This window comes from Rhynchophorus ferrugineus, unplaced genomic scaffold (genome assembly GCF_030347505.1).
Source record: "Rhynchophorus ferrugineus isolate W39M unplaced genomic scaffold, kcgeb_rfMv2 rfM2, whole genome shotgun sequence".
Classification (NCBI taxonomy): Eukaryota; Metazoa; Arthropoda; class Insecta; order Coleoptera; family Curculionidae; genus Rhynchophorus; species Rhynchophorus ferrugineus.
This window is the reverse complement of record NW_027472581.1, coordinates 24,230,426-24,257,322: the sequence shown is the minus strand read 5'-3', so window position 1 is coordinate 24,257,322 and position 26,897 is coordinate 24,230,426. Positions and strand designations below refer to the sequence as shown.

Genomic DNA, 26,897 nt, shown 5'->3' with positions numbered 1-26,897 from the left:
TGTGAGGTATTAGTAAGCATAGTGAACAATAAACCAATAGAGATACTCGACATTCACCAGTATTTAATTTTTAGTAATAATTGAAACCAAATTATCTTCAAGCTTAGAGGGCCATCATCATATTTACCGCTCCTTTAGGGACATTCTTCTTGAATTATTTTTGGAATTATTTGAATAATTGTGTTCAATCTCTGCGTCATTTTAGTTATTTAATTTGTTAGGTTGGACTGCAACTTACGTTTTGTTTATCATTGTATGTAGAAATCTTATATATTCTATTCTCGTTAGATATTTTATATCAGATATTTTTACAGATTTTCATTTGGATTGGGTTATTAGAAGAATCTTTAATATTTTCAAAAAGTTTTGGCGGAATCTGATCTATATTGACTCGTTATTTCGTAACTCAAAATTAATATAGCTGGGTATAGACTGACCCCAATTTTTTTTTTGCGTCATTGATTGTATTATATGGCAATTTTTTATGTTTAATAATGATCAGCTGGAAACGTATTATTTACGTAACTCTACTAATGAATTTCCATTTCAATTAGTGTAGAGTAAAATGGAGTATTCTGTTCACATGGGAGAGCAAACTCCAATTATATTTCTTTTTATGACGTGTTTTATAGCATCAGATATGTTCATAGTTATTTATGTAAAAAGGGTGTTTCTGTAATTAGCTGAATTAATAAAATAAAGCTATTTTACGAAATGTATATATTAGATATAAAGTTTTTTGGGTAATTTAATAAAATTTAATTATATCTATGGTAGGTTTTAGATCTTTTTCTTTTATAAGTTATACAGAATTTATTCATTTTCAAAATAATTTAATTTTTATACACCGTTGCATACTTTATTTTACTAAAATTGCTCAGTGAATTTTTTTGTTATTAGTAACAAAATTTTAAACTATTGAATTCAACTGCGCTTCAAAAGTTCTTTTGTATCTCGGAATTACTTAAGAATTCTTGTAAATATGAAAATTAATCTATCGAATAACATATATTGGATTTATCTTAAAATCCAACTGGCACGAACTTCCATGATTAGCGTCTATATAAACTGATCAGTATTCTGATACACTGCATCAGAATATTTGTAACAAATGTACCTTACAAATACACATTCTATTTTTTGAAAGATTAATAAACAGCAATACGTATCAGTGCGATCAGTTCGAGCCCCCCATCTATCATTCATTTCAATATTCAATTTTCAATGAAACACCAAACGCTTTCGACTTCCCTATAACCCGGCATCCTCTATATATCCACCGCCCTGACTGAAACGTATTAAAATATTTTTCCAATTTCCACTGGCAAATAACTTTGCATTTGAAATGCAAAATAGACAGTTCCTGCGACGCTTTCGAGCCGGAGCTGCAGAACGTCTCGCGACATATGTTTCAGGCAAAAATCGCATTTGAAGAGCTCGGAAATGGCAACGGCAAATAATGACAAAACTTGTCAAACTGAATCAATTGTTCGCGGAATGAAGCCAATTTAAGCGGACGATCTTCCAACTGGCTGGAAGGAATGGCAAATTAATTCGACAGAGCGCGCAGAGTTTATGGTTATTGAATTCATATTTTTAACATAATTGGAATATATTGATTAAAAAATAGATATAAACTTTAAATAGACAAAATGTTTATAAAATATAATTTATTTTAACATTATGGACATTATGGATTAATTATGGATCTAATACACATATTATCGATGGACTTAAACTACGATTATACAGTCAGAATAGTTTGTAGGTTAAAGTTGATTTATTATATTTACATTGTACCTTTTCCCAAACCACCTATAGTATCTCTTGGAGACTTAATATTACTAATTAACAACTGTATATGCAATTGATGTTTGTAGTAGTAGAGAGCGTATTTGCTTCTTTATATTTAATTGTTTGGAAAGGCACGAAATATCTAAAGCGCTCATGTCTACACAGTCCACCTTATAAGAGACTTATGTGGGAATTGAGCACGTGATAATCACCAAAAAGCAGAAGCATTTGCTGAATATATAGAAAAAACTTTCAAACCAAACGATACTAATATTTAATATTGGACATAGAAGCTGAAAATTCGATGACTAAATTAGTCACGCCGAAAGAGCTAACCAAAGTTATTAAAAGTTACATTAATTACCAGGCTATGATTTAATAACAGGATAATTACGGAAAGGGAATTATAAAACTCACCAACTTTTACAGCATTTAGATTAAAACATGTCCCAGGAATTTGGAAGAAGGCAGGAATTATAATGATCCCAAACATAAATGACAATGTATAAACATTATTTCACCGGAGACTGAGATAGGGCCGATGGGTCCTCCTAAATATATACCTAGATTTAAGTTATTATAAAGACAAATTGTAGATTAGACGGAAACCGCTAGTAACAATGTAATAATTAAATAATAATAAAAAAATGTTTCTATCACGTAAAACAATATATCTGTAATGAATTATTCGAAAAATATTATGATTACCAAAACCTAATGAAATGTTACTTTCTTTTACTGTTACTACCTCTTACGCTTTTGCAGCAATTTGTGTTGTCTTTACACTCTTTTTATTTGCGTCTTGCTAAGGCCTAATGTTCCATTTTGATATACCTATGTTATACACAAATTGAAATAAGAAATCTTTCTTAATTTTATAATGCCTGAATGTTTTGTTAGACATCTTCGTGGGTTATCTTTAAACTATTAACTATTTAAATCCTATTTTTAGTTGAAATAGCCTAATATCCCTAAGTTTTCTATTGGTACCTTTTACATTAACAGTTATGTCTCAAATAATTGTACTTAATTATGTTTATATTGAAAAAATCACTCACTGTTCTTATGCATTTTAGATATTTTATCTCTGATAGAGCTAACATCAAGGTGATGTGGATTCGTATGAGTACGGTTTCATTTTGGTGAATCCAAGATTATATTTTTCATTTTTCGAGATATTTTACAACACGCTAAAAATATAAAAACATACAAATATCTCCGGATGGTGCGCATATTTATTGAATAAAATTTAGTAATAAAAGTAATTTCTATATGCTTTTCTATTTTTATAAAAACCCAGCCAATATAGTTATAACCAAACGAAAACGCCACCACTATATATGAAAGTACTGAAATTCTCCTAAAAATCTCCAAATATGATCAACTATGATCGCTGATCCACAAACCTCATTAATGAATTGACTACCTCGAGCTTTTGATTAACATATTGTACATTTACTAGCCTAAAATGAGTGGATTATCGTACTTTTAAGCTGAAATAAATCACAGTCAATACATCATTATTTTTACAAAACAATAATTTATTAACTATACCCTTACATAATAATGCACTGTATTTTCCTTGTCATTAGATCATTAGAGTGTCGTTGATAGTTTTATATTTTGTTTATTTGATCCAGGTCTACTTTTGTTGGTAAATTTAATTATTTCATAGTATCACTGTATACTGTTCTTACATCTTAGCAAAATGTCTAATTTGTTCTTCTTTGATTCTCTGAATTTCACATTCTTCATCTTTCACTCTCAACAAATTCTAGCTAAGATGTAGCTATAACATAAAATGTAAATCATTACTAAAATATGTTATGTTTAAAATAAATGTCTAATTATTACCAGTTACTACAATTTTTGCTTCTATTCTTGGTGGACAAACCTCAGTAATGACTTGACTACTTCCAACCCAACAAGAATCATTTTCTTCTCTTTTCTTCTTATCATTAAATTTTGTTATATGTATATGTGTATTCGATATCATTGAACATTCTCACTATAAATAAAATTGATGCTCTTTATATTTTATAACTTAAACATGTAACCTTACGTTCTGCACTTACCCTTGTTCTTCCATACTTTCAAACCAGTGTATGTTAAACCACCAAGAATAACACAACAATTCAATTATTACTACAGAATTATTAATGTAACACAAACTCTAAATATTCTAGATTTTTTTGTTATTTTGACTTGATCGACTGTACCTATCGACTCGAAAAAAATATACCGCCATTATAAAGACAATATAGTTTCTTGTTTTCTGTGGTTTATTCTATGCAAGGGTAGTGTTCACGCGCCAGATCCGGAGTTATTTCTGAGTAATGTATCCTTGCAATTTGTTCGATCTGGCATCATTTTAATCAGAGTAATAATAAGCAGCGATTTAACATTTATCAAAATAAGCAAATAGTTAAAACAACGTTTACCGGTTTACAACCTCTTATCACTAATGGTTTCAGGAATTTTTCAGACATTTGACAACCGAAGTCGTTCGTAGGCTGATTCGGTTACATGTTTATACTTTGTCAGACAGCATTGTATTGTATTGGAATCAAATGAGAAGGAAAATATTGTCTGGTATTAAAACGAATTTACAAATTGCATTAGGCAATACATTATACATTTTGACGTAATGACATAAGTTCACTGCTATTTTGGATAAACTATATAAATTATTTCTATTGCGCCTATGACAACGAACCAAATCATTCATCATCTTTCACCAACCTATACATTTTGATGACTTTAATTATTTCAATCCAATATTCATACATTCATATTCACTCGGTCTAGTCCAATGAGGTGTCATTTCTAAGCTAATAAATATCGTATGCATTTTTAATGAAGCAGACTTCCCCGCATACATTTATGAAATGAAGTTGAAATCACAATATTGTTGTCAGCCGAAAATACATATTTATTTAAACTCGAATGTAAATATTTTCCCGAAATCCTTTTTCCCATTTTAACGTTGATATAATTTACAGAATAAATTTCCCATTATTTCATATAATAAATTGGCAAATATTTCCGGCTAGAGTCGCTACAATCGTCCCGCAATTGATTTAGTTTGACAAGTTTTATTATTATCTGGCAGCGCCGTTTCATTTCTGTAACATGTGTCGCGAGACGCTCGCCATCCACAGTTTAAATACGTCACCGGAATCGTCTGTTTTGCATTTCAAATGCAAACTTCCATTTATTCGACGACGGAAAATATTTTTAATATGTTTTATAGCGTCGAGTCTTAGCCGATGGAATAGCGCCATTTTCTAATGCACGACGCGAGAGCAGTCTGATATTCGATGGAATATAGAAGTATTTGTATTATGAATCATATATGGAGAACGATTATCGTTTTGGTAAATATTCGTCACGTGATATAATTCATTAAAATATTGTAAAATCCTATATTGTGAAATTGTTCAGTATGTCTTTATTTTTTTGTTTATTTTTTTAAAAGTATTTTAAAATCTCCTTTTTACCAACGAGGGTTTATCTGGACTGGACCTACACACTTTAACGTGGGCTCCGAACTACGGTCCTCGGTATTAACCCTACCGACTGGCGAGTGTCCTACTTAGAAATCATCCCAGAAGGCATCCGGTCTTACGCAGCCTGTTTACTGGCGTGACTGGGATCATTTTCCTTGTCCGATTTTGCACGCTTGCCTAAGGACAATCACAAACATAAATTCATAACCGTGCCCTAGCAGGATTCGAACCCGCGACTAATGCAACGTTACGAATCCTGTCGCCTTTACCACTGCGCAAACCAAGACGGTATATCTTTATTTGCTGATGAATATCAATTTTTATTTGAAATTTATTAGGTGCCAGCATAAAATGATCATAATACAATTTTTCTCTCTAAGAGGTGTTTATTGAGAAAATTCTACCTGTAATTATCGATCTATTTTCGCAGTTCTTCAGGATTTCGGGGCTTTGTGCCAGCAAAGCTGCATAGATATGAGCAAGTGCTCATCAGAAAGATATATCTTTTTGCTACGCTGGATACAATAGAACTTCCTATTCGAACTGCACTATATCCTTCACAACCTTTGCAACATACGGCCCAGTATATTTACGGGTGTATAGTATATTACTATACCGCTATTGCAATAGCACGTCTTTCAGTTTATTTAATTAATGTCAGTAGATCATTTTTAGATCCGTTTTTCATCACCCATCACAAAACATAGAAAATAATACTTTTTCCCTGCCAATCAATGAAGTCGCGATGTTGAAGCGGTTTGAAATTGTATTTTAAGTCAATTCGTGTGGTAGTTATTTTCGCTCTTTGAGGGTCTTCTCCATTAAATTTAAACATGTGGGAACAGTTGATTCATCATCATTCACCTGACTGAAATTTTTTGAGAGGTTGAGCTGGGTTTTCATCCGGTAAGTCTTGCAAATAATTTTTTTCGAGCTTTTTTCGTCCTACAGCCTTCTTTGTCCTTAACATTAAAATCGCCGGTTTTAAATCGTTGAACCCAAATCCGACAATTGGTATATGAAGGAGGGCCATCACCATGTTCTAAAGTGTTCGCTGGAGTTAGGCAATAGTTTTCTTCAAGTCAACCAAGAATACTATTTTGAGCCTTCCACGGACATCGATTATATACTAAATGGAAAACCGTCGATTTATATATAGATATATCAAAACATCGAATTTGACATTTAGGTTAGATCTAAATATACAAATATACGATAAACGCTACGCTATAGATAATTGAAAATCGATATTTACATTTACTGAAAAGTTACACATGCTTGTATTTTTTTTACATTATTTCTTTTAAATATCATTATATTCTTGACTTAATCCACATTGTCAAATTATCATAGTGGGAAATATCTTTGTGTCGAAGTGTAATGTTTAATAAAATGTCAATCCATCATTACTTTTTATTTTTATAAAATTTTAAAACTTCTTTATAGTAATTCTAAATTTTGATTCCTTTAATTCTTTTATTTGGTTTGTGTAGAGTCGGGTTTGATATGTGGGTTATCTATCTGTTTGTTTTAGTACTCATTTTCGTTTTTGTACTGCATGTTGCAATATTGGTTTAATTCATAGTTTAACGAGGTTAAATATATCGAGTCTTTAACCTTAAACAAACAAGAAAATTAAAGAATAAAAAGTAAAGTCAATAGTAAAATTGAAAAGTAGAAACAATCAATATGACAAAAATACCTGAAAATATATACCTGAGTCAAATATGCATTATTATGTATTACAACTACAAGCCTAATTATATTACAGTAATATAAATGGGTATGAAGACAGTTTATTAATGTCACTGTAAAAATTAATATATTCTTTTTTTTTAATTATATCACTTGACACCAGTGTATGGCTTACAATAATAACCTGATAATAAAAAATCATAGAAAAAATCTAGTATCTGCACATTAGTTAGGTTTTATGAACCAAGATTTAGCAATTGTCTAGATACATAGAATTACAGACAGTATCAAAAATTGTCTCTACAATTAGAGAAAAATTAACTCTTAAATTCCTACATCACACCCAGGATATTTGGTGTTAAACAAGAAGCTTACTCAACAATGAAAGGAACAAAAGCAGCATACCACATGTGACCTATCACAAACAGAAAATATCACTATAGCTACATTTGCATTAAAAATAAAAGAAAATAACTCGAATGCAAATACAAAAAAAATATACTAGTTATTTGAAAGAAAATCTAACAAAAGTTAACCGTTCATAATAAGTTGCTGCTGTACCAGTAAGTGCGAAAACTTATATGAACCTATTGGTGATGTTTTGCAAGAAATACTGCCATTATAATAATTATAAGTATTTTAGAATAAAGTCCTGACAGGTAAACCTACGGATTCCAACTGTCATAGAGGAAATAAAAATATTCGCAACAAGACAAGATGAAAAATTTCACTCTCATGTTATAAGCGAAGTGTTGCAACTCTTGGATAACATTGAACTAGGATGTAGATTCAAGAGAACCAATTCGTGTGATCTTGTATATTGTGGTAGTGAAGTGTACTAATTGATAAAGAGACTGACAATTAATACTTACTTTTGTTATTTTATTATTTGAGATTAAGCAAATGCCAATTGGTTCTCTAGATAAGTACCTAGTTTTAATTTACTATAGAGACAAATTGTTTGTTAGTCTGAAACGACTATTAATAATTTATGAATAAATAAATAAAAAAATATCACATAAACCTATTAGATAAATGTCTGACTATAGGTAAACAAACAAGCTAAACTATGTTTTTTTTCCAGTGAAACTATGTCGGTCCAATCATTCCACTATGTCCAGCAGCAAAGCGAAAAATACTTCGATATGATATCATCCGACAAGAAGAAACTGAAACTGTGGTCGCGTCGCCTTCATCTCGCCTTGGTCGCTTACCGGGAGTTATTTCAAACGCTATCCGCGATGGACAGATCTTCGGACGACGCCGTGCGCGAGTCGTCCAAAGTGATCAAAAGTAACATTTTTTATGTTTTGGAGTATCGCGAATTTATTCTTACGTTATTGGTGACATACGATGAACTTAAGATGTCGGACACGTATTTGATCGACCTCATTGAGACCCAACACATATTCTTGCGAATGTTGGAGACCTTCGTTAAATCGGAAGGATCGATGATCGTCCAAGGAAAGTCGAAGAAGAAAAGCAAGAAGAAACCGAAGAAAGGTAAGGATTTTTAGTTTTATTTTGATATATATGTAATAACAAATGCTTCAGACTGAAATTTTGTTCAGATTTCTGTATGATATTTTTCTCGCGAATATTATACAGTCAGAGCGTGACAATTATCGATATGTCAATATTTTTTAAGCGTCTCATACCATATTTTAAAAAAATATATCGATATATCGAAAAAATGTCAATGGTTTTTCGATTTGTTGTACTGAAGAGGAAACAAGAAGAAGTTATTAGTCCTGAAAATATATGTGAGAAAAAAAAGACATGGGTTCGGAAGAAATATCGGTTTTTTGAAATAAAATCGAACTGGAAAATACCGATATATTGATATAAATCGGAGTAAAATATCGATCTTTTGAAACATATCTATATTTTAAAAATATGGATCTATTGATTTTTTGACAACATATGAAAATAATTCATCAAAACTTATTTAGCACTTTGTAATTTGGTTCACTGGATAGTCTGTAAGAGCAATGCTTGTCACATTCGTGTTAGTTTTTTCCAACTCTTGTCTTAAAGATCCTATTAGCAACAAGTGGTCAATATTTTCGACAGATCAGAGCATGTATCCAGGTGTATCCAGGTAGTCGCTTCTAAGATATCAAAACGAACATTCAGATAAGTTTATTCATGGTCTATATTAAGTGGTTCCAACAATGGATTATTTTTGACAGCAGTTTTCTTTGACTAATCAGGAAAAGTAAAACTTGGTGTAAAATTATATTTTACTCATTTATTGTTTGAAAGTCTAACGGCAGAGGTTATTTTTTGATATATATTAGGTCCGTAGATTAGTTTTCGTGCGAAATATTTATTCAATGTATTTTACTCAAAGTATTTTCCATCCGATAACCGCTACTTTTTCTCATCTCTCAGGTAATTCACGGATTCCATCTCGAAAAAACGATACATCTTTTGAAACTATCCTCTAATCGATCGATTTTTTAATATCTTCATAAGAAGTGAAGCGCTGCTATAGGTCGTGACTCATATGTCATAACAAGTAGCCATTAGAAGGAGCAAGGTCTGTAGAATACGGCGTGTGCGGTGGCACTTCCATTTTAATGTTTTCCTGTATGATTTCATCGATTTTGCAATATATAGTCGAGCGTTGTTATGTTGAAATTCGCTCGACGCGAAGTCGTCGTAGTTGATAGCGATCCAGAACGCTCTCTCTTTTTTGTACCAAAATCACCTATTCGAAACCAGTTTTCACACTTTAAAATCGATGGAGCATGGATGCTATAATCTTCACACATCATTTGATGACCTTCAGCCAGCCGCCCTTTTTTTTAAGTAGATGTGATAGTCTGACGATTAACTCAGTAGAAATTCAGACATTTTCAACACTAACAAAAATATTGTTCACACTTCGACGAAATGACACATACTGAAAAGTGAAGCTTATCAAAGACGCTTCAATATGATGTTGGTTACAAGTATCTGTTTTAAATCCTTTAATATTAATTGATAGGCTGATATAAGATACCCTTTAAATGATTCCAATATATTCCCACACAATTCAAATTGAAAGCGTAAAACCACAAGTAGACCAGTTACTCGGAGTAATGCCGTACTGTGTATATATGAAGTTGAACCTTTTCGCTTAATTCTTAATCTTGATAATATTTTTTTGCTTTATTAAATGATCCCGTAGTCAAATATTTTATTCTTAATCTTGTTTTAAAGTCTTTTGGTTTGGTATATGTGCTTCTTTGATGTTAGACATCTTTCTGAAGGCACGCCAAATTTTTAGCAACATCCAGATTTAAAGTGCATCATAACGGCTTCAGAAATATAGAAAAGCAACATCCAAATAATGAAATCAAACTACTACCTTACATTATCAATCCATCGAAATTAACTGATCAAACTAGGTTGTGAAAAATAAATCTTTCCTGATCTACTTTATAATCAAAGTTTTTAAAGCCGACTAAACATAAACAGAAAACTGAAATTGCTGATTACTTGAACAGTTCCGAATTCTTTTGCGAGTAAAAACTTTTTAATTTAGTTTTTATTTGCTCAATTAAATATTCCGGGTTGAGTTTGGTTATTTCCGTTTCGCATTTAAAGTATTAATATGATTTTCCAAGTTCTTTTCAATTTTGAAATAATATTTATTTTAATAACTTAGTTTGTAGTGAGAATTTTGTTAACCGTCCTGATCGATATAATTACAATATTTATGTGTAAATTAAATTATGTTGATTAATAAATTAATGTTAATATATTACGTTATCAAACTCAATAAGTACCAGGTCTGTTATATTGTTGTTACTAGCTACTAACCTTTCTTAACCTAACTTAGTGTCTTAATATATATTTTTTTATTAATTGTATCTTACATTAACTAAGCATAGTACATTGTTAATTTACAAATTAATTAATTATTACTCTTCTGTTGTACTTGCATCAGTACACAAGAACGGGATAAATACATTAATATGTATTTCCCAAATTAAAATAAAATTAAACTTCTTAAACTAAAGTTGTAAAGAGTAACGTTTTATACTATACCAGTTTGTGTGGTTTGGTTTGCTTCGATCTTCTGGTTTCCTGCATGTTGACCAGTAACTGTGTTTTAGCCATATTGCTATGATTTAGTAACCTTATTTCATGTAACGATCGTGCAGGTTTTCATTGGTTACGGAACGATAAGCACTGGTAGAACGTGTAACTTTGTTTTGACAGCGTTGAGTTACTAATTGGTTCGATGATTTAGTGCAACCTGATATTTGCACTTCATGGGTCCAAATTTGCTTTATAATTGACTGATGAAAGAATCTTTGATTTTAAGTCATGTTGAGGGTATCTACCGAGTAACCAGTACAGTTGCTTTATTTTGAGTTTATTCTTTTTGTATAACATGATGTTTTTCATTTAAATCAGCATCAAGATGGATGCCGAGGTATTTAGCTGATTCTGCTTGATTGATTGATCTATCTTGACTATGTTATTTGGTGCAAGGAAAAACTAACATGGACAAATTTGGAGCTATTAAGCTGTATTTTAATAGTACGAGTGGTGATTCCGAAATTCAAACTGAATATCTGGTATTTTAATGAATAGTTTAATACGTTTTGTTACAGTTTCTCAAATAATTTTGATATCGTAAGTAGTAGTGAAAAAGGCTTTTAAAATCCTCCTTAAAACATAAAACATGCTTCAGTCTCAAACAGCCATTAAATATGTATGTCAACATGATGATTGCTTTTCGTGTCAGCTGTTTGAAATATCATGAATTCCTGGAGTCTTTTTAGGATTGAGGTTATCAATTTCCGTGACAACTTTCATTGGGGAAATCATATTTGCAGCTGCATCGGGCTGATAAACAGGAGAATTCTTTGTACATATTCCATACTATATTATTCGGTTGGAATACGTTAGTCAAAAGCTGTGCTAATAATTCAGCTTTTTCATCGTTGCGCCGAACCCATTCATTACGATCATTTTTAATATGCTGTACTCTAATAGTTGTTTTTTCTTTAAGTTCAGGCTTAATTCGCTTTGCAATTCATTCATTCATTTTTCGAAGCAATCTGTTTATATTCCGTAATTTTTTGCTTTGTTAAATTATCATTTTATCGAGCTTTATTTAGTCGCTCATTTTATCAATTCCTTAATTTCGAGGGAGTAACATAATAATGGACGGAACCTGGATTCATTATTATACGCTTAAATCAAAAAAAAATCGTCAGTTTAGTGAACATCAGCCGGTGAAGACCGTTTAAAGTGAAGTCTAAAGTAGTCTTGTCTATTTTAAAAATGACCTCCTCTATATTAAATTTTATAATTATTTATTTTACAATTTTTGTTTTTTTTTATACTAGAATGCTCATGAGATTGACTAGTCGGTAATATATATTAACAGGTAATAACAATCTAGACGGCTTGGTTGGCGCAGTGGTAAAGGCAACAGGACGGTCTACCTACTGTTGCAACAGTCGCGGTTTCGAATCCTGCTGGGACATGGTCGTAAATTGATTGAAATTATCTTATATATATATATATATATATATATATATATATATATATATATATATATATATATATATATATATATATATATATATATATATGGATTAAAAGTATTAATTAATTTATTTTTTTAAATATTTTTCCTGTATCTATTATAGATAATTTGCTTTTAATTTATCTGCAATGTCCAATTGTTATAGTGTAATGTATATTCTAATATAAATCTTTTTATTTGTAAATAATGTACTGGGTTTTTCCATACATTGTTAATTATATAACATCAAAACTAGGCCTATAAAAAGCATATATTATAATATTTTAAATGTTACTTTTAAAGAGAATAGGGAGTGTTATTCTTATTGTCCAAAACTCGTTACAGTTTTAATTAACGGTGTGTTCAAAGATATCATCTTCAAACTGCTACTGACAACCTTCAGCTAGTGAAAAATATTTTATGATATATAATGAAAAGAAGTGGCGACGTTTTATAAGGACTGTATTAACAATATGGCCAAACCGAACAATACTGCCGATCCAATCCTATTCTATGAAACAATATTATAATGAAAATGTATATAATGATCTGTATATACTTATTTTAAGAATGATCACTGCAGTAATTTTAGTCATGCTACACATATCAGATCAGTTTGAAGCTGGTGCCGAGCCTAAGCAATACAAAATAATTATATAATTTGGTGACATATACAGAAAATTATATTACGAACAAAACAAATCTAATTTATTACCCGATACTGACTTCAAAGTGATAAGTTGATAGTAGTTAAAAGAATATAGTAAATAGATTAATTGGTTTAGGTAGGTATTAAGCTAAATTGTTATTACAGCGATAATTATGTACATATTTTATTTAAAAAAATTTTTTTGTGTTAAAAATCTAAGATTGATTATATTTTACATTTTTGTAAGTTCCTTATTTATTTTTTGAAGTCGATTCTAGTTTTTTGTTAAAAATATGTTTTTAGGACATTCTTTGGGTATAATAGCTTAGGTTTAATTATTCGCAGTTTCCTCATTTAAACTAAATTATAAATAAGTAAGATTGTTACTGTCAGAGCTTCGTTAATAAAGTTGGTTGTAAGTCTAGCCGGATATAAACCAGTCCAAGTATTCCGTCAGTTTTTTTAATGAGGCCACTATTAAAACGGGAAATTCTAGAGTTGGCGAATTCCGAGATAGAAAATGCCAGTGGGCGTTTGGTTAATAAAGACTCTTGGAGAGAGCGAGAGAGCACTAATAGAAAGTTTTAACTCCGCTGGCAATTGAATTAACAAACTTTATCGTCAACTTGACGTTGGCGAAATAGAACAATCACGAATATTTCCGGTGAACATGTGGGAGTGTCGAAACATCAACATATTTCGAATATTGTTTTGTTGTTGTATCTAGTGAATATGTTGGCATATTTGATGGGGATTGTATGGCACTTTGGATATGTTTCGATATAATAGACAAACCAGTTAGACACACGTGTAATTATAATGGTGTGGACGCTCAGTTTTCGGACTTTTTTTATTATATATATATATATATATATATATATATATATATATATATATATACACATATATATACATATATGTACATATATACATGTATACATGTATGTATTTTTTTCTCAAGACAGTGAACTCACATCATCTAGATGACGTCAAAACGTCGTAATGTTGGCGCATTTAACTTTGACTTTTAGTTTATTTTGGCTTTGATATATCACATTATAATGTAAGTAAAATAATTGTTTATTAATTGGATCTTACATTCTATATGCTTAGTACAATCTTAATTTACAATTAATTTATTACTAGTGTTCTGTTTTACTTGCACTAATACACAAGCAAGGCGATTGTGGGATTAATACATCAGTATGTATATCCCAAATAATAAAACAATGTAACAAAAATGTTATAAAACATAATTTATTTTAACATTATAGTACATCTAATGCATATATTATTTAAGGAATTGTTTCATTATATTTACATTAATTTTTTTCCAAACCGCCTATGGTATTTACTGGAGGTCTAATACACCTAATTAATGATTATACATCTAAATAATGTATTTTAGTTTCATTTTAGAGCATATTTAGCTTATTATATTTAGTTCTTATTTATTTCGTGGCTGTATTTTCTTGTCAAGTCATCCTGATATCACTGTATTTCTCCACGGTTTCTTCTGTTACTACTGGTATACATTTATGTTGATAAAATTAGATTTAATCACTGTATTCTCTCTAATGCATTTGCCATATCTGTAACAGATCAATTGAAAAGTCCCCGGCCTACCATAATAAAACACATTTTTTTGGCAAAATTAGTTTTTTTAGTCAACATAATTCCCTTCGAGGGTGATACACTGATTATAGCGATCCCCCAAATTTTCGATACCATTTTTGTAGTACGATTTGTCCTTTGCTTTAAAATATGACTCAGTTTAAGCGATCACCTCTTCATTCGACGATAATTTCTTCCCAGCGAGCATTCTTTTGAGATCTGAGAACAGGAAATAGTCGCTGGGGGCAAGATCTGGAGAATACGGTGGATGAGGAAGCAATTCGAAGCCCAATTCATGGAATTTTGCCACCGTTTTCACTGACCTGTGACACGGTGCATTATCTTGGTAAAGCAGCACTTTCTTTTTATCCAAATGCGGCCGTTTTTCCGCGATTTCGTCCTTTAAACGGTCCAATAACGCTATGTAATAGTCGCTATTAATGGTCCTTCCTTTTTCAAGGTAGTCAATGAAAATTATTCCATGCGCATCCCAAAATACAGACGACAGTTGCGTTTTCCTACGCTTTGGAGCGGGTTCATCGTGTGCAGTCCACTCGGATGACTGTTGATTGGACTTCGGAGTGAAATGATGGAGCCATGTTTCATCCATTGTCACATATCGACGCAAAAACTCGGGTTTATTACGCTTGATCATCTTCAAGCACTGCTCCGAATCATCAACTCGTTGTTGTTTTTGGTCAAAAGTGAGCTGGCGCGACACCTACTTTGCACAGGGCTTTCTCATACCCAAATATTCGTGAATGATATGACGTACACATTCAGTTGATATCTTTAGAGTGTCTGCTGTTTCATTCAGTTTCAATTTACGGCAATTCAAAATCATTTTGTGTATTTTTTAAATGTTTTCGTCGGTAACAACCTCTTCTGGTAGTCCACTGCGTTCACCGTCTTCGGTGCTCATTTCACCATGTCTAAACTTAGCATATCAATCCTTGATGGTTGATTTTCCTGGGACAGTGTCCGGAAACTCGGCATCAAGTCAAGTTTTTGCTTCAACTGTATTTTTTCCCTTCAAAAACAATATATTATACACGCGAAATTCTTTTTTATAAATTTTTTTCACAGTAACAAAAGTTGCTTCACTCAAAATGCTATAATTTACAAACTAATGAACCGACAACTGTCAAATTTATACACGCATCTTTCGAGGGTTAGGACTAACTAAAAAACATATGAATATAATTTTAGTAGCGCCATCTATGTGTCAGGCAGGGGACTTTTCAATTGACCTGTTAAATCAGGGGTTTTTTAAAAGGTTACACACCAACCCTGTCCAGTATATCATTCTCCCAGCTTTTGATCATTCAGAGTAGTGTGAAAAAATGGTGTCCTTATAGGTTGATCACTTTGCCAGAACAGCCGCTTGCTTAAGTAGATGCTAATTAGGAAAACTACAACTTCAGAGCTCTCGCCCTGTAGATCTCGCCCTGAAAACGTAATCTATAGCGACTACGAAATGTTGGTGAAATGTAATTTTAATCAATAAAAATACTATTCAGTTTATCAGATTTTTCCTCGAATAAATTTTAAATAATATAATGTAATGTATAATAAACAAACACTCATCAACAATTTAATTATGTGAGAAACTTAGATTCAATTTAAAAATTGAATTAAGATTTGAATAATATATAATCTTCTCTTATTATGTGTTATAGGTTTGTGTTCAAGAATTTAAGATAACATAATGGAATTAAAATGCTTAGATTTTCAGAACATCGTAAAATGAGATGCGATAAGCAAAGTTTCGCTAATAAATTTAGTTTAAGGCCTAATAGTTATAAACCAAGCGGAGCGTTTCCATACATTTTTTATATGGAGATACTATTAAACGGCCGACCCTTCTTGCCGAATAGTAGGGGGATAGAAAATGCCAGTGGGCGTTTGGTTAATAAAGACTTTCGGAGAGATAGCACTGATGTAAAGTTTTAAGTCTGCCGGCAATTGAATTAACAAAGTTTATTGTCAATTTAGCATCGCCGAAATGGAATAATCGCGAATATTTCCGATAGGGATTTTGGGGGCTTTGAAATATCCGGATGTTTGGAATATTGTTTTGTCGTGTTATCTTTCGCTTTAGATATGTGGGTTGGTTTGACCCTTGATGTTTCGTTCAAGAAGTTATAGAGACTGAGCTTGAGAGTTTAGTTCTCTCTTTTGGTGCTATCTATATATTTTAGATTTGGTATCAGTATTGTATTTTTCTGAAAACCTTAGAGTGTGAATATCTTTTAGATATATTTATAGAACCGTAGGAGTTTTGTTTTATGCGGTCGATGCTTATCGTTTTTAGATTTCTTTATATCATTTGGTAATACTGGCGGCTGTGTTAGAGCCAATTGCATCAATTGTTATCTGTAAACCTGATTAGGTCTTAGATCGTTTTATACTAGCTCATTTTTCTTGTTATCATTAAGCAAATTAAGTTAAAGCATTTAACATTTATTTTGTATTATATCTAATATATTCACAGTATGGACAAAATAATATGAGCATCTGACATATACACATTATTTATTTGTTATTAAAGTGTTGAGCCACTATTTGCTTTAAAAAAAGGCTGCAATTCTTCGAGGAATGTTTGATGCCCCACAAACCAAATACCGAACCCTTGTGGCTATGCGTATAGACGCATTGTAATTACAGATATTCTAAACAATATTTTGTTTTCAAATTACAAGTGTGATTATTAAGTAACATTGTTACAAGTGTTTAATATTCATATTTAATGTTTAATACGTTTAATAAATCAGATCCATTATATGATTAAATTTTCGTAAAAATTTCATTTTATTTTTGGTTATATATAAATAAGCTCTTAAGATGTAATGAAAGAAAATATTACTATAGTCTATTCAAAGTTATTTTGTATATACATCATCTAAATTTGTGACGTCAAAACGTAACAGTGTTGCCACATCAACACTGAGTTTTGTTTCACTTTGGCTTTGACATACAACAAAATTCTAATCTAAATAAAATAATTGAACAAAAATGTTACCAAACATAATTTATTTTAATATTTTAGTATATCTAAAAGCTACAGTTTATTATACAGCCACAATAGTTTATAGGTTAGAGTTCTTCTCTTTACTATTGCTTTCAAGAATTTTGCATACGTCTGACAACACGACTTTAACAGGCTCATTCGTTTACGCGTTCGAACTAATCAAACAGCATTGTGTCTCTTTTTAACCGGAATAAAATGAGAAGGAAAATATTGTGTGATTCTAAAGCGAATTTACAAATAGCGGCAGGCATTACATTAAACATCTTGGCGACGTATGTACAAAAAATTTTGAATAGACTATACTATTTTTTTGTTATATTTTAAAGTCACCTTTTTACACAATTTACGATAATGCCTTTACCAGTGCGCCAACAAAGCTGGCTTACTACTGTGTTTGTTTATTTTTAATCTTAGCAACCTCTGTATGGTTATAATTATTGATTTACTTATTTATTAATAACTTACTATATTAATGTTTACTAATTTATTTACTAACGTTGAATATTAGCATATTGAAAAAAAGTATATAGAAAAAAACCACAAGAATCCTCCAATCACAAGAATATATGAAACATGGTTTTTACGATTCAAATGTTGTAATGTCAGCGTTCAAGGAAAATTGACTGGACTAACACAAAGCCAAATCAATTGCAGAAAATTTGAATATGAGCCGAACAGAATGACATTTAATTAGGATAGTGAAAAATCTTCAGTGAAATTCTGCTTCAAAGGAAGTAATTTCAGTAATGGGTGGCGAAAAATTGATTTATTTGAAAAATATCTCGCGTAAAAATCATGATTACTACCTAGCGAAACCGGCCGATAGGCCATACCCTGCAACGCCAAATCACTTTGATCGCAAGAGTATCTGGCCTAATCAGGTTGGTATCGTTAAAAATTGTTGAAGCCTGGAAAACAGTTATTTTACAGTATGACAACGCACCGCCTCACGCAGTAAAACCAATCAAAGAAGTGTTGAAATCACTCGGATAAGAATTTCTATCGCACCCGCCGGACGATTTCCTTTGTCGGTTTCCAATAGAGATGAGATTGTTAATTTGAAATACCACCTAGAAATTGCATAAGAGGAGACAGAATATACAGAATCAAAAGGCTTTTTACTTTAAGTACCTAAATTTTAATTAGCCATTGTAAATAACATATTTTCTGAAAGGAATTACCGGCATACCTGGTATTTGTCAAGACTATCAAAAGGTCACTTTTACATAGTTGATAACACACTTGTCTTCCCATTTGTATTTTATTATTCAAGTAATTTTTCTATATTGATTTATTTCAGTTCGGTAACTCAGACGTACAATAATTTTGGGTCCGAAATAAGAAATTTTATTACTGTAGCTTGACGTTGATGAAATAGAACTGTTACAAATATTTCCACCAATTGTGTGGGTGTGACGTGAGGGAACACACTTGGAACATTGTTGTGCGTGTTATATTTTCATGGATATGTAGGCGGATTTGATTTGGGTTGCGTATCCTTTCGCTCATGCGGGTTTATTTTCCATAATTGTAAAGGTATTTCACCATATGTTTTTTGTAATGTTATTGTGTATTGTTAATATTAAAAAAAATGTTTCCTGTATTTTTTAAAATGAAATAAACATTCTTCAAATAATAAAAAAAATGGAATAAAAAAACTCAATATCAATTGATGTTTCGTTCAATATTTCACGTTAATTAATTACCGCGATTTCCACTCAATTTAGTTTTAATGATTTATTTTCCAGCTTTTATTGCTTTGGCAATATTACTTTTTGATATTAAAAATGATTTATTGTTTTTATATGAATTTTTTGTTTTCTAAGCTTTGAATAATAATATAGTTATAACAGAAATCCTCCACTTGCTGAGATGAAAAGCAATAATAGCAGGGTTAAAATATACTGAGCGTTTTCTTCATTAATATGCGGTGGAAATAAATTCTCTGTTTTTTTATATGGTTTTGACCAGTTTGGATCCTTGCAGTAAGGATAATTTGGAAACAGTTGTCAAAGACGCTTCATAATTGTTCGCAAATTATTAATAAAGATCAAAAATTTTCTGGTGCACTGTTAGAATATCCATATTCGCCATTGTGATTTGTGATCAATTCTTCGTTCTTAACAACTTAACTGTGATAAATATCTTGATACTTGAATGTTTCTATGTGCATATATCTATTCTATTTTATTTAGTATAATTATATATGGGGCTGTGCACTTATACATATAGTAATATCTCTGTTATATTCAATACTTTTTCTTTTTGTTTCCAAATATAACGATTTATTAGGCTAGCTATTGTTAAAAGGACTCAATTCGGTTTGAATTCACGCCAAAGATTACTTAAATAACATCGAGGTGATTACTTTTATAATATTTATACTCAATTAACATTTGATGGCTGTACTGTACTCGTCTTCACAAGTCCCGAGCGTAACAAAGAAAATGCGTTTTTTTGTTCAAAATAGGCTTTATTCATCAACGTAATCTCCATCAAGACCCACACAATCATTCTAGCGCCACTGAAATAAATTTTTTCTTTGCCATATGCAACTTTGTATTGCAATTTCGGACTTCAAACGCACTAATAACGCTATATAATATTCACTGTTGATGGTATTGTTCTTCATAACGGTCATAACTTTTCCAGTCGATTGTTATGTTTTCGGACGCATTGGACGAGGTTCAGCAGTTGCTGTTCACTCAGATGACGTTCATTTTGATTCCGAAGTGAAGTGATGGATTGATGTTTCAACCATTCTCATATATCGATGCAAAAATTCTGGTTTGTTACGTCAGATATGACCAAACACTGCTCAGAATCATCAATACGTTCTTGTTTTCGGTCAATAGTGAGTAAACGCGGCACTCACTTTGAACAGAACTTTCCCATTGTCAAATTATCATGCAATATAAAACTTACACGTTGTTTTGATATCTTTATGATGTCAGCTAATTCACGCAACTTCACTTTTGGATCATTCAGAACGATTTTGTGGATTGTTTTGATATTTTCTGCTGTTACCACCTCATTTGGACGTCCACTGCTTTCTGCATCATCGGTGTCTGATCACGTTTGTAGTCAGCAAAGCAACCTTTATTTGTTATTTCTGATGGACCGGAGTCTTTGTAACAGTTTTCAAACCTTTGCCTCAGTTGACTTGTGTTAACTATTCAATTGTTCAAATTCAATATTCAAATATTAGCTCAAATGGTTTTTGTCCGGTCAACCTCCGGGTAAATCCCACTGTTGTCGAGCAGTTGTAGTATTTTGACGTTTTTCTGATCAGGTAATCTTTATTGAATGCTTTTCCGCAAATATTTTAAATTCTTCGCTAACCGTTGGTACTCTTAGTTGTTTGAGAATGTTTACATAACTAATGTATTATTGGCCGTTAAGTTGATAAATTATGATAATGTTAAAATTAGATTTCTTTCTGTAACCCCATAATTATACACTGGCGTCAATATTTGCTTGTTTAATAAAAGTTTGCGCCGAGTGTTTTTTGAGCCGCATGCAAAGCTGGTTTGTTAACCGCACTGGTGTGTTTCTGTTGATTCAGAGACATGCTCATCATCGACTAGCTCTTTGTTTGCCTTGTTTGTGATGTAAGCCTTGCACGTCCTCTTATTTGTCCATAAGTAATAGTGTAAAAATCGCTAAGGAACAACTATCCAAGCCAAGCCAGTAACCAAACTAAGGCCGGATGTTTTCTGATATGGTCTTTAAGTTTGTTGACGTTAACCATTAAGTCGTAAAATGTATATGCTAATCAAAGAGGTTGACATAATTAAAATTCATGTAAATAATAAGTTTTTGTGTCGGCTTGGTTGGCGCTGTGGCCAAATCGAGAGGATGGTCTTCCTACTGTTGCGATAGTCGTGGATGCGAATCCTACTAACACATGGCCCTAAATTTGTATTTGTGTTTGTCCAAAAGGCGTGAGTACAAAATTCACCAAGGAAAATGATCCCAGTCATGCTAGTTACCAGGCTGGATAAGACCGGATCTCTTCTGGTCTCCATCTTGGACTTGGACCGTTGTCTGTAAAAAAAGGAGTTCAAATATTTGAAAAACAAGTTATTGTGTATAAATGAAAAAAGAAATACTACCAAGAGCTCAATATACTTTATTGGTCAGTTAACTTTAAAAGTTGTTGAGTTTTTCCAATTTAACAATGCTACGTTAATTCAGAATTTCATTATTTAATTAACGAAGCGTGTTGGAGACTCTATCATCAGAATTAATATTATTTTTAATTTAAGCATCTTTTCAACGGAAGTTCTTCGTAGCTGTTAAAATTTAACTGTCGACAAAAACTCCCCGAACATTCCTAGTTAGTTTCATGATTCCGTCTGGTAATTAGCTAACTAAAATATTAACTCTTGCAACTTAAGACCCGCTCCATACTTAAAGGTCCAAATAAAGGAACATATCGTGGCTTTTTAATGTCTCTGTTGTATAAGAAGCTTTTAATGTCTATTTGTTCTTGATTCCGTTCCCCCGTTTCCCTTCGGTAAACCAACCCACTCCTGATCTCTCGAACTGAGCAACTTAGTCGCCTAAGTCAACAAATTTTCTTAATTAAAGTCAGTGTCTTAATTGTTGAAAGCATGGCAAATATATTCGTTAAATCTCGCATTTCAAGACCCACCCCTCTCTGCGCTCTCCCCCCTCGGCACCCCCTCGTCGCTTTTCTCGTCTTTCCAGAACCGATACCAACCGACGACGTCTTTGATATGTACCCTTAAAATTAATGCCTCGGGCTAGTCGGCCGGGTGGACGGGTGAGGGGGACCGTGGGGTCTTTATAAAATATAAATTGCAAATTAAATTTGCCCAGTAAGCAGTTCGGTCGCGGTCGAATTTATTTGCGGACGTGAGTTGGCGCTTTTTCACGGGGCCCGGTTAATTATTTAAAGGTGGAGTGTTTAGTCGCAGCCCTTTTTTTATCAACGGAGTCGATTTTTAATTTCCATAACTCAGTCGGAGGTTCGTGTAAACAATGGGTCGTAATTATATTTCACTTTTTTCGTACTCGCTTTCTTTTTAATATTCGTATGTCGTGCGTACCATTTTAATTTATATATATGAGTAATATATTAGGTCTATAAATTAATTTTTAAGGATTTACAGTAGATGGTATTACTAAATTTTAAATTTCATCGAGGAGACTTGCTGCAATTCTAGACGCCTGTCGCTGTTTACCATTTGTAATTGATCTTAGGCAAGAGTGTAAAATTCAACAAGAAAGGTGACCCTCTGTCATGCCAGTAACCAGGCTGGGTGAGGCCGAATATCTTCTGTGATGATCTCCAGGTTGGTCGCTTAATTTGTTGTTGTTGATAAAAAGGAGACATGTTGAAGTATTTGAAGATATTACTCACAATGGTCCATGTAAAATGCAAGTAGAATATGCAACATTCTTAGGAGTAATTCAAGAAACATCTTCTGATCCCTTGAAGAACATGGGAATGATCCAAAGTGTTGGATATTTTGTGCCATATGAATTGAATCCAAAGGTCATTGGAGGGTGTTTGGGCATGTCAACGGCTAAATCAGAGAAGCTTTTTGCATTGTTTTGTTACTAGTGATGAAAAGTGAAGCCATTACGATAACAAAGCCTATCCATGACTCTAAGCTAATGCTCTGTATTTGGTGGGGTCAGCTTTGTATGGTATACTATGAACTGCTAAAAAACTTATGGAACCATCAGTGCAATCGCTATCGACTACAATTGGTGGGAGCACTGCGCGATAAAAGGCCAAAATACGAGCAAGAACACAACAATGTTATTCTTCAGCACGACAACACTCGACCACATGTTGTAAAACCGGTGAAAGCATACTTGGAAACATTCTATATAAGTATTCTCTTAACCTGTCTGAGCCTTCACTTCACTTATGACTCTTTTGTCCCAAGTTTTCATAATAAAGCTTCATGTTAAATACATTAATACTAATTTACAGGTCTATATAATGCTGTATAACATTTTTAACGATAACGTCTCTCTGTACCGTTTCAGGTAGTTTTTTAAACGAGAGTAAAATGACTCCAACGTGCTTGTTGATTGGCTGTTCATACGCATTTATTCCAAATTAGCTCGACTAATTTCACCGCCATTCGTTGTTTACGAGAGTTATGGTTGGGAAGAAATTTTCAGGTTAATGTTGTATTTATAAAATTTCGTTGAGGTAATATCCTTATTTATTATTAAATAGAGAAAATCAGTGACAGACAATGCGAAGATATGTGTATAAGGTATAACCTTTATTAACAAGCATCGAGCGTCCAGTATCTTCCATTAATTTTTCCACAACTATTATTCCCACAACTGTCCTAAGCTCGATGGGTATCGATTCCTGACTTTTCTATCAAGTTCATCCCATAATTCGATAGGAGAAAGGTCTGAGGTGAGTGTGATGGCCCTTTAATTATTTACAATATTCACCAATTTCTTCAATTTCCTCCCGTATTTGTTCAATTAATCGCTAACATGATTTTAACCAATGTTTAGGGTCATTCGTTTGTTCAGAAATAAAATTTGCGCCAATTATACTCGTTCCAGAAGGAATTGTATTTGCGAGATATATTTTCAGAAAGCCTTCATTATTCAGCTTTCCATCACTTATCATGTTAATCATATGGCAGGGCTTATCAAAGTATCTGGAGACTTCACGCTACCACCAACATACTTAAAAGCCTACACAGTGCACGTTTTTGATTTCCTTAAGTCTAAAAATGTGAAAATTTCAAGTTTATTTTTGCGTTTTAGCCCTCTCCAGTTTATTTTTCATATGAATAGCAATTAGCTTTGGTTTTTTTGCGAGACATTCGCATTATCTCTGGCTAGCAGACAGAAAACATTTCTTTACAGATACATTTATTTTTCATATTTTTGAGCGACAATAAATCGTCGATTTCGTAGGAATCTTCGGATTTGCCGATTCAAAAGTTGCATGGAAATTTTTTTAGACCCCTGGGTGGGTTTTCTTTACACTATCTAAGTCCTATGTTTCCTAATAGTGTATGAAGGGATGACTTACCTACCTTCTGTGGTAACAGTTATGTCTGAAATAATTGTATTAAATTATGTTTAGATTAAAAAACCACTCACCGTTTCTATACATTTCATAAATTTAATCTCGAATTTGACTAATATAACGGTATGTAGACGATTTCTTTTCGGTGAACCCAACATTATAGTGTGTTTATTTTTTAAGATATTTTAGTACTTGAATTCAGTGCAGCTGCAATACAATAAAAATATTTCCAATAAAAACATCAGCAACTTAAAAATTTATTAGCATTTTATTGGTAAGAAGACTTTTGGACCTCGTCCCTGTCTGAAGTTATTCATTGGAGATGTAATCTGTTTCTTCTTGTAAATTATTTATATTTTGTTATTACTGGCAAAGGTTTATTATATTAGAATAAGCGTTGTAAATCTAGTATAACGTAATTACTAAAACTTTTATTTTGGAAACAATTTACTGAAAATTGTTTATTGTCCCAGATGACTTCACTTAATTCCGCATACCCAAATTCTTGTAGGTTATTTAAGATTAGTACTTTGATTCTTGAATTGACATTTTTATATTAATTTGGATATTCAAGATAAGTTGTGGTAAAATAGCATTTTCTATGACGACATATTAACCATTAAATCATAGAGTGAACGTTCTTCCGAATGCCTTAAGACATTTCCGTTCTAACCCAAATTAGAAACATGAGAAAATGTCTTTGTCTCTGCCGTTATATTAATTTTTCTATCCGTTTCTGTTCAACGGACGTCTAAGAATCGAATCGAAAATAAACCGGCCATTCTCTCCGATCGTGGTATTTCGAGTCGCGGTCACAATCCATTGTGTCCCGGGGTATCATTGGGGGGTCGTGAATTGGCCGAAGGGGGTGGAGGGCGGAAGAAAAAAAAACTCGCCGACGAGAAAATGGAAGGGCAATGAAAAATATAAGTGCTTTAATGGATGCCGCGGTATTGTTAGAGTCAAGCGTACATATTTCGGTGGAATTCTTGTCATTAATCTTTAACTTTTTTATTCCTTAATATCGGGGCTCCCCCTTGAACGTCATCGCTTATAATGGTCCGAGTTGACAAATTAGATTTTTTCTGCGGACGATGCAGTTTTTTAAAAATTCGCATTTGATTGTTGTAATGCGAACGTAAAATGATTGGTTCTGTGTTGAGGGGAGTTTCCCCGACGCCACATGAAACAACTGGAGCTATTAGGGTGAGGTCGTATTAAACGCAAACGAAAACAGTGGTTTAATCTTGAGGAGTACCTCAGCGTTTTACAAAAGGTGGCATTTCGATAAATAACATATTTTATACTGTAGACAGCTGAAAATGTACAAACATTTTAAAACACTTACTGAATTACGGTGAAAGATGCATAATTTCTTCTAATTGTAACATCCATCATGGACCACTAATGTAAATTATAAGGTTTCTGCATGTAAAATATAGTTAACTCCATAATATTTTTGACCTACACATACAAAATACTAAAATACATTTTACTACGACTTATTTGATAAAACATGACCTATAAAGAAATAAAATCATAGACTTTTACCTTCATTATCTATGTTATATTTTCTCAATTTTGCAAATGTATTTATTTCAGGCTGTAATAGCTACCCCATTTCTAGTTTATTTTTACCTTTCGTTTCTCCTTTGCTTCCAACTTTGGTTTTATTTGTATCGCATATGTGATCAAATTCACCTACAAAAGGGAATTAAAATTAATTAAAATATTATTAATATTTTTTGCAATACTTATTTTAACTCTTGATTTACAATTTAATATATTTTTACCTGCACTATTCAGTTAGTATTTTATGAACTGCATTTAAAAAGAATATAATTAAATATAAGGGTAGGAATTAATATCAATAAAATTTACAAAAAAAATCGTTACAAATATTTCTAATACAATGATCATCAGGACCAGGTTGAGTACTATCACTTTTTAATCTGAGTTTATGTTATGAATTTAACAAAGCAGCCTGCGAAAATCTAAATACCCTGTGAGCATAGAACAAACGATTT

The 26,897-nt window shown here is 32.1% G+C and overlaps 1 protein-coding gene across 1 annotated transcript in view; it reads left to right on the top strand.

The window, feature by feature from the left end:
* timeout (circadian regulator timeout) overlaps positions 1–26,897 on the top strand; it is a 621,776-nt gene that overhangs the window by 53,418 nt on the left and 541,461 nt on the right. Inside the window, exon 7 of the mRNA XM_076394399.1 lies at positions 8,083–8,501. Within this exon, the coding sequence (XP_076250514.1) occupies positions 8,083–8,501 (419 nt within the window). The remainder of the gene's footprint in view (positions 1–8,082; positions 8,502–26,897) is intronic.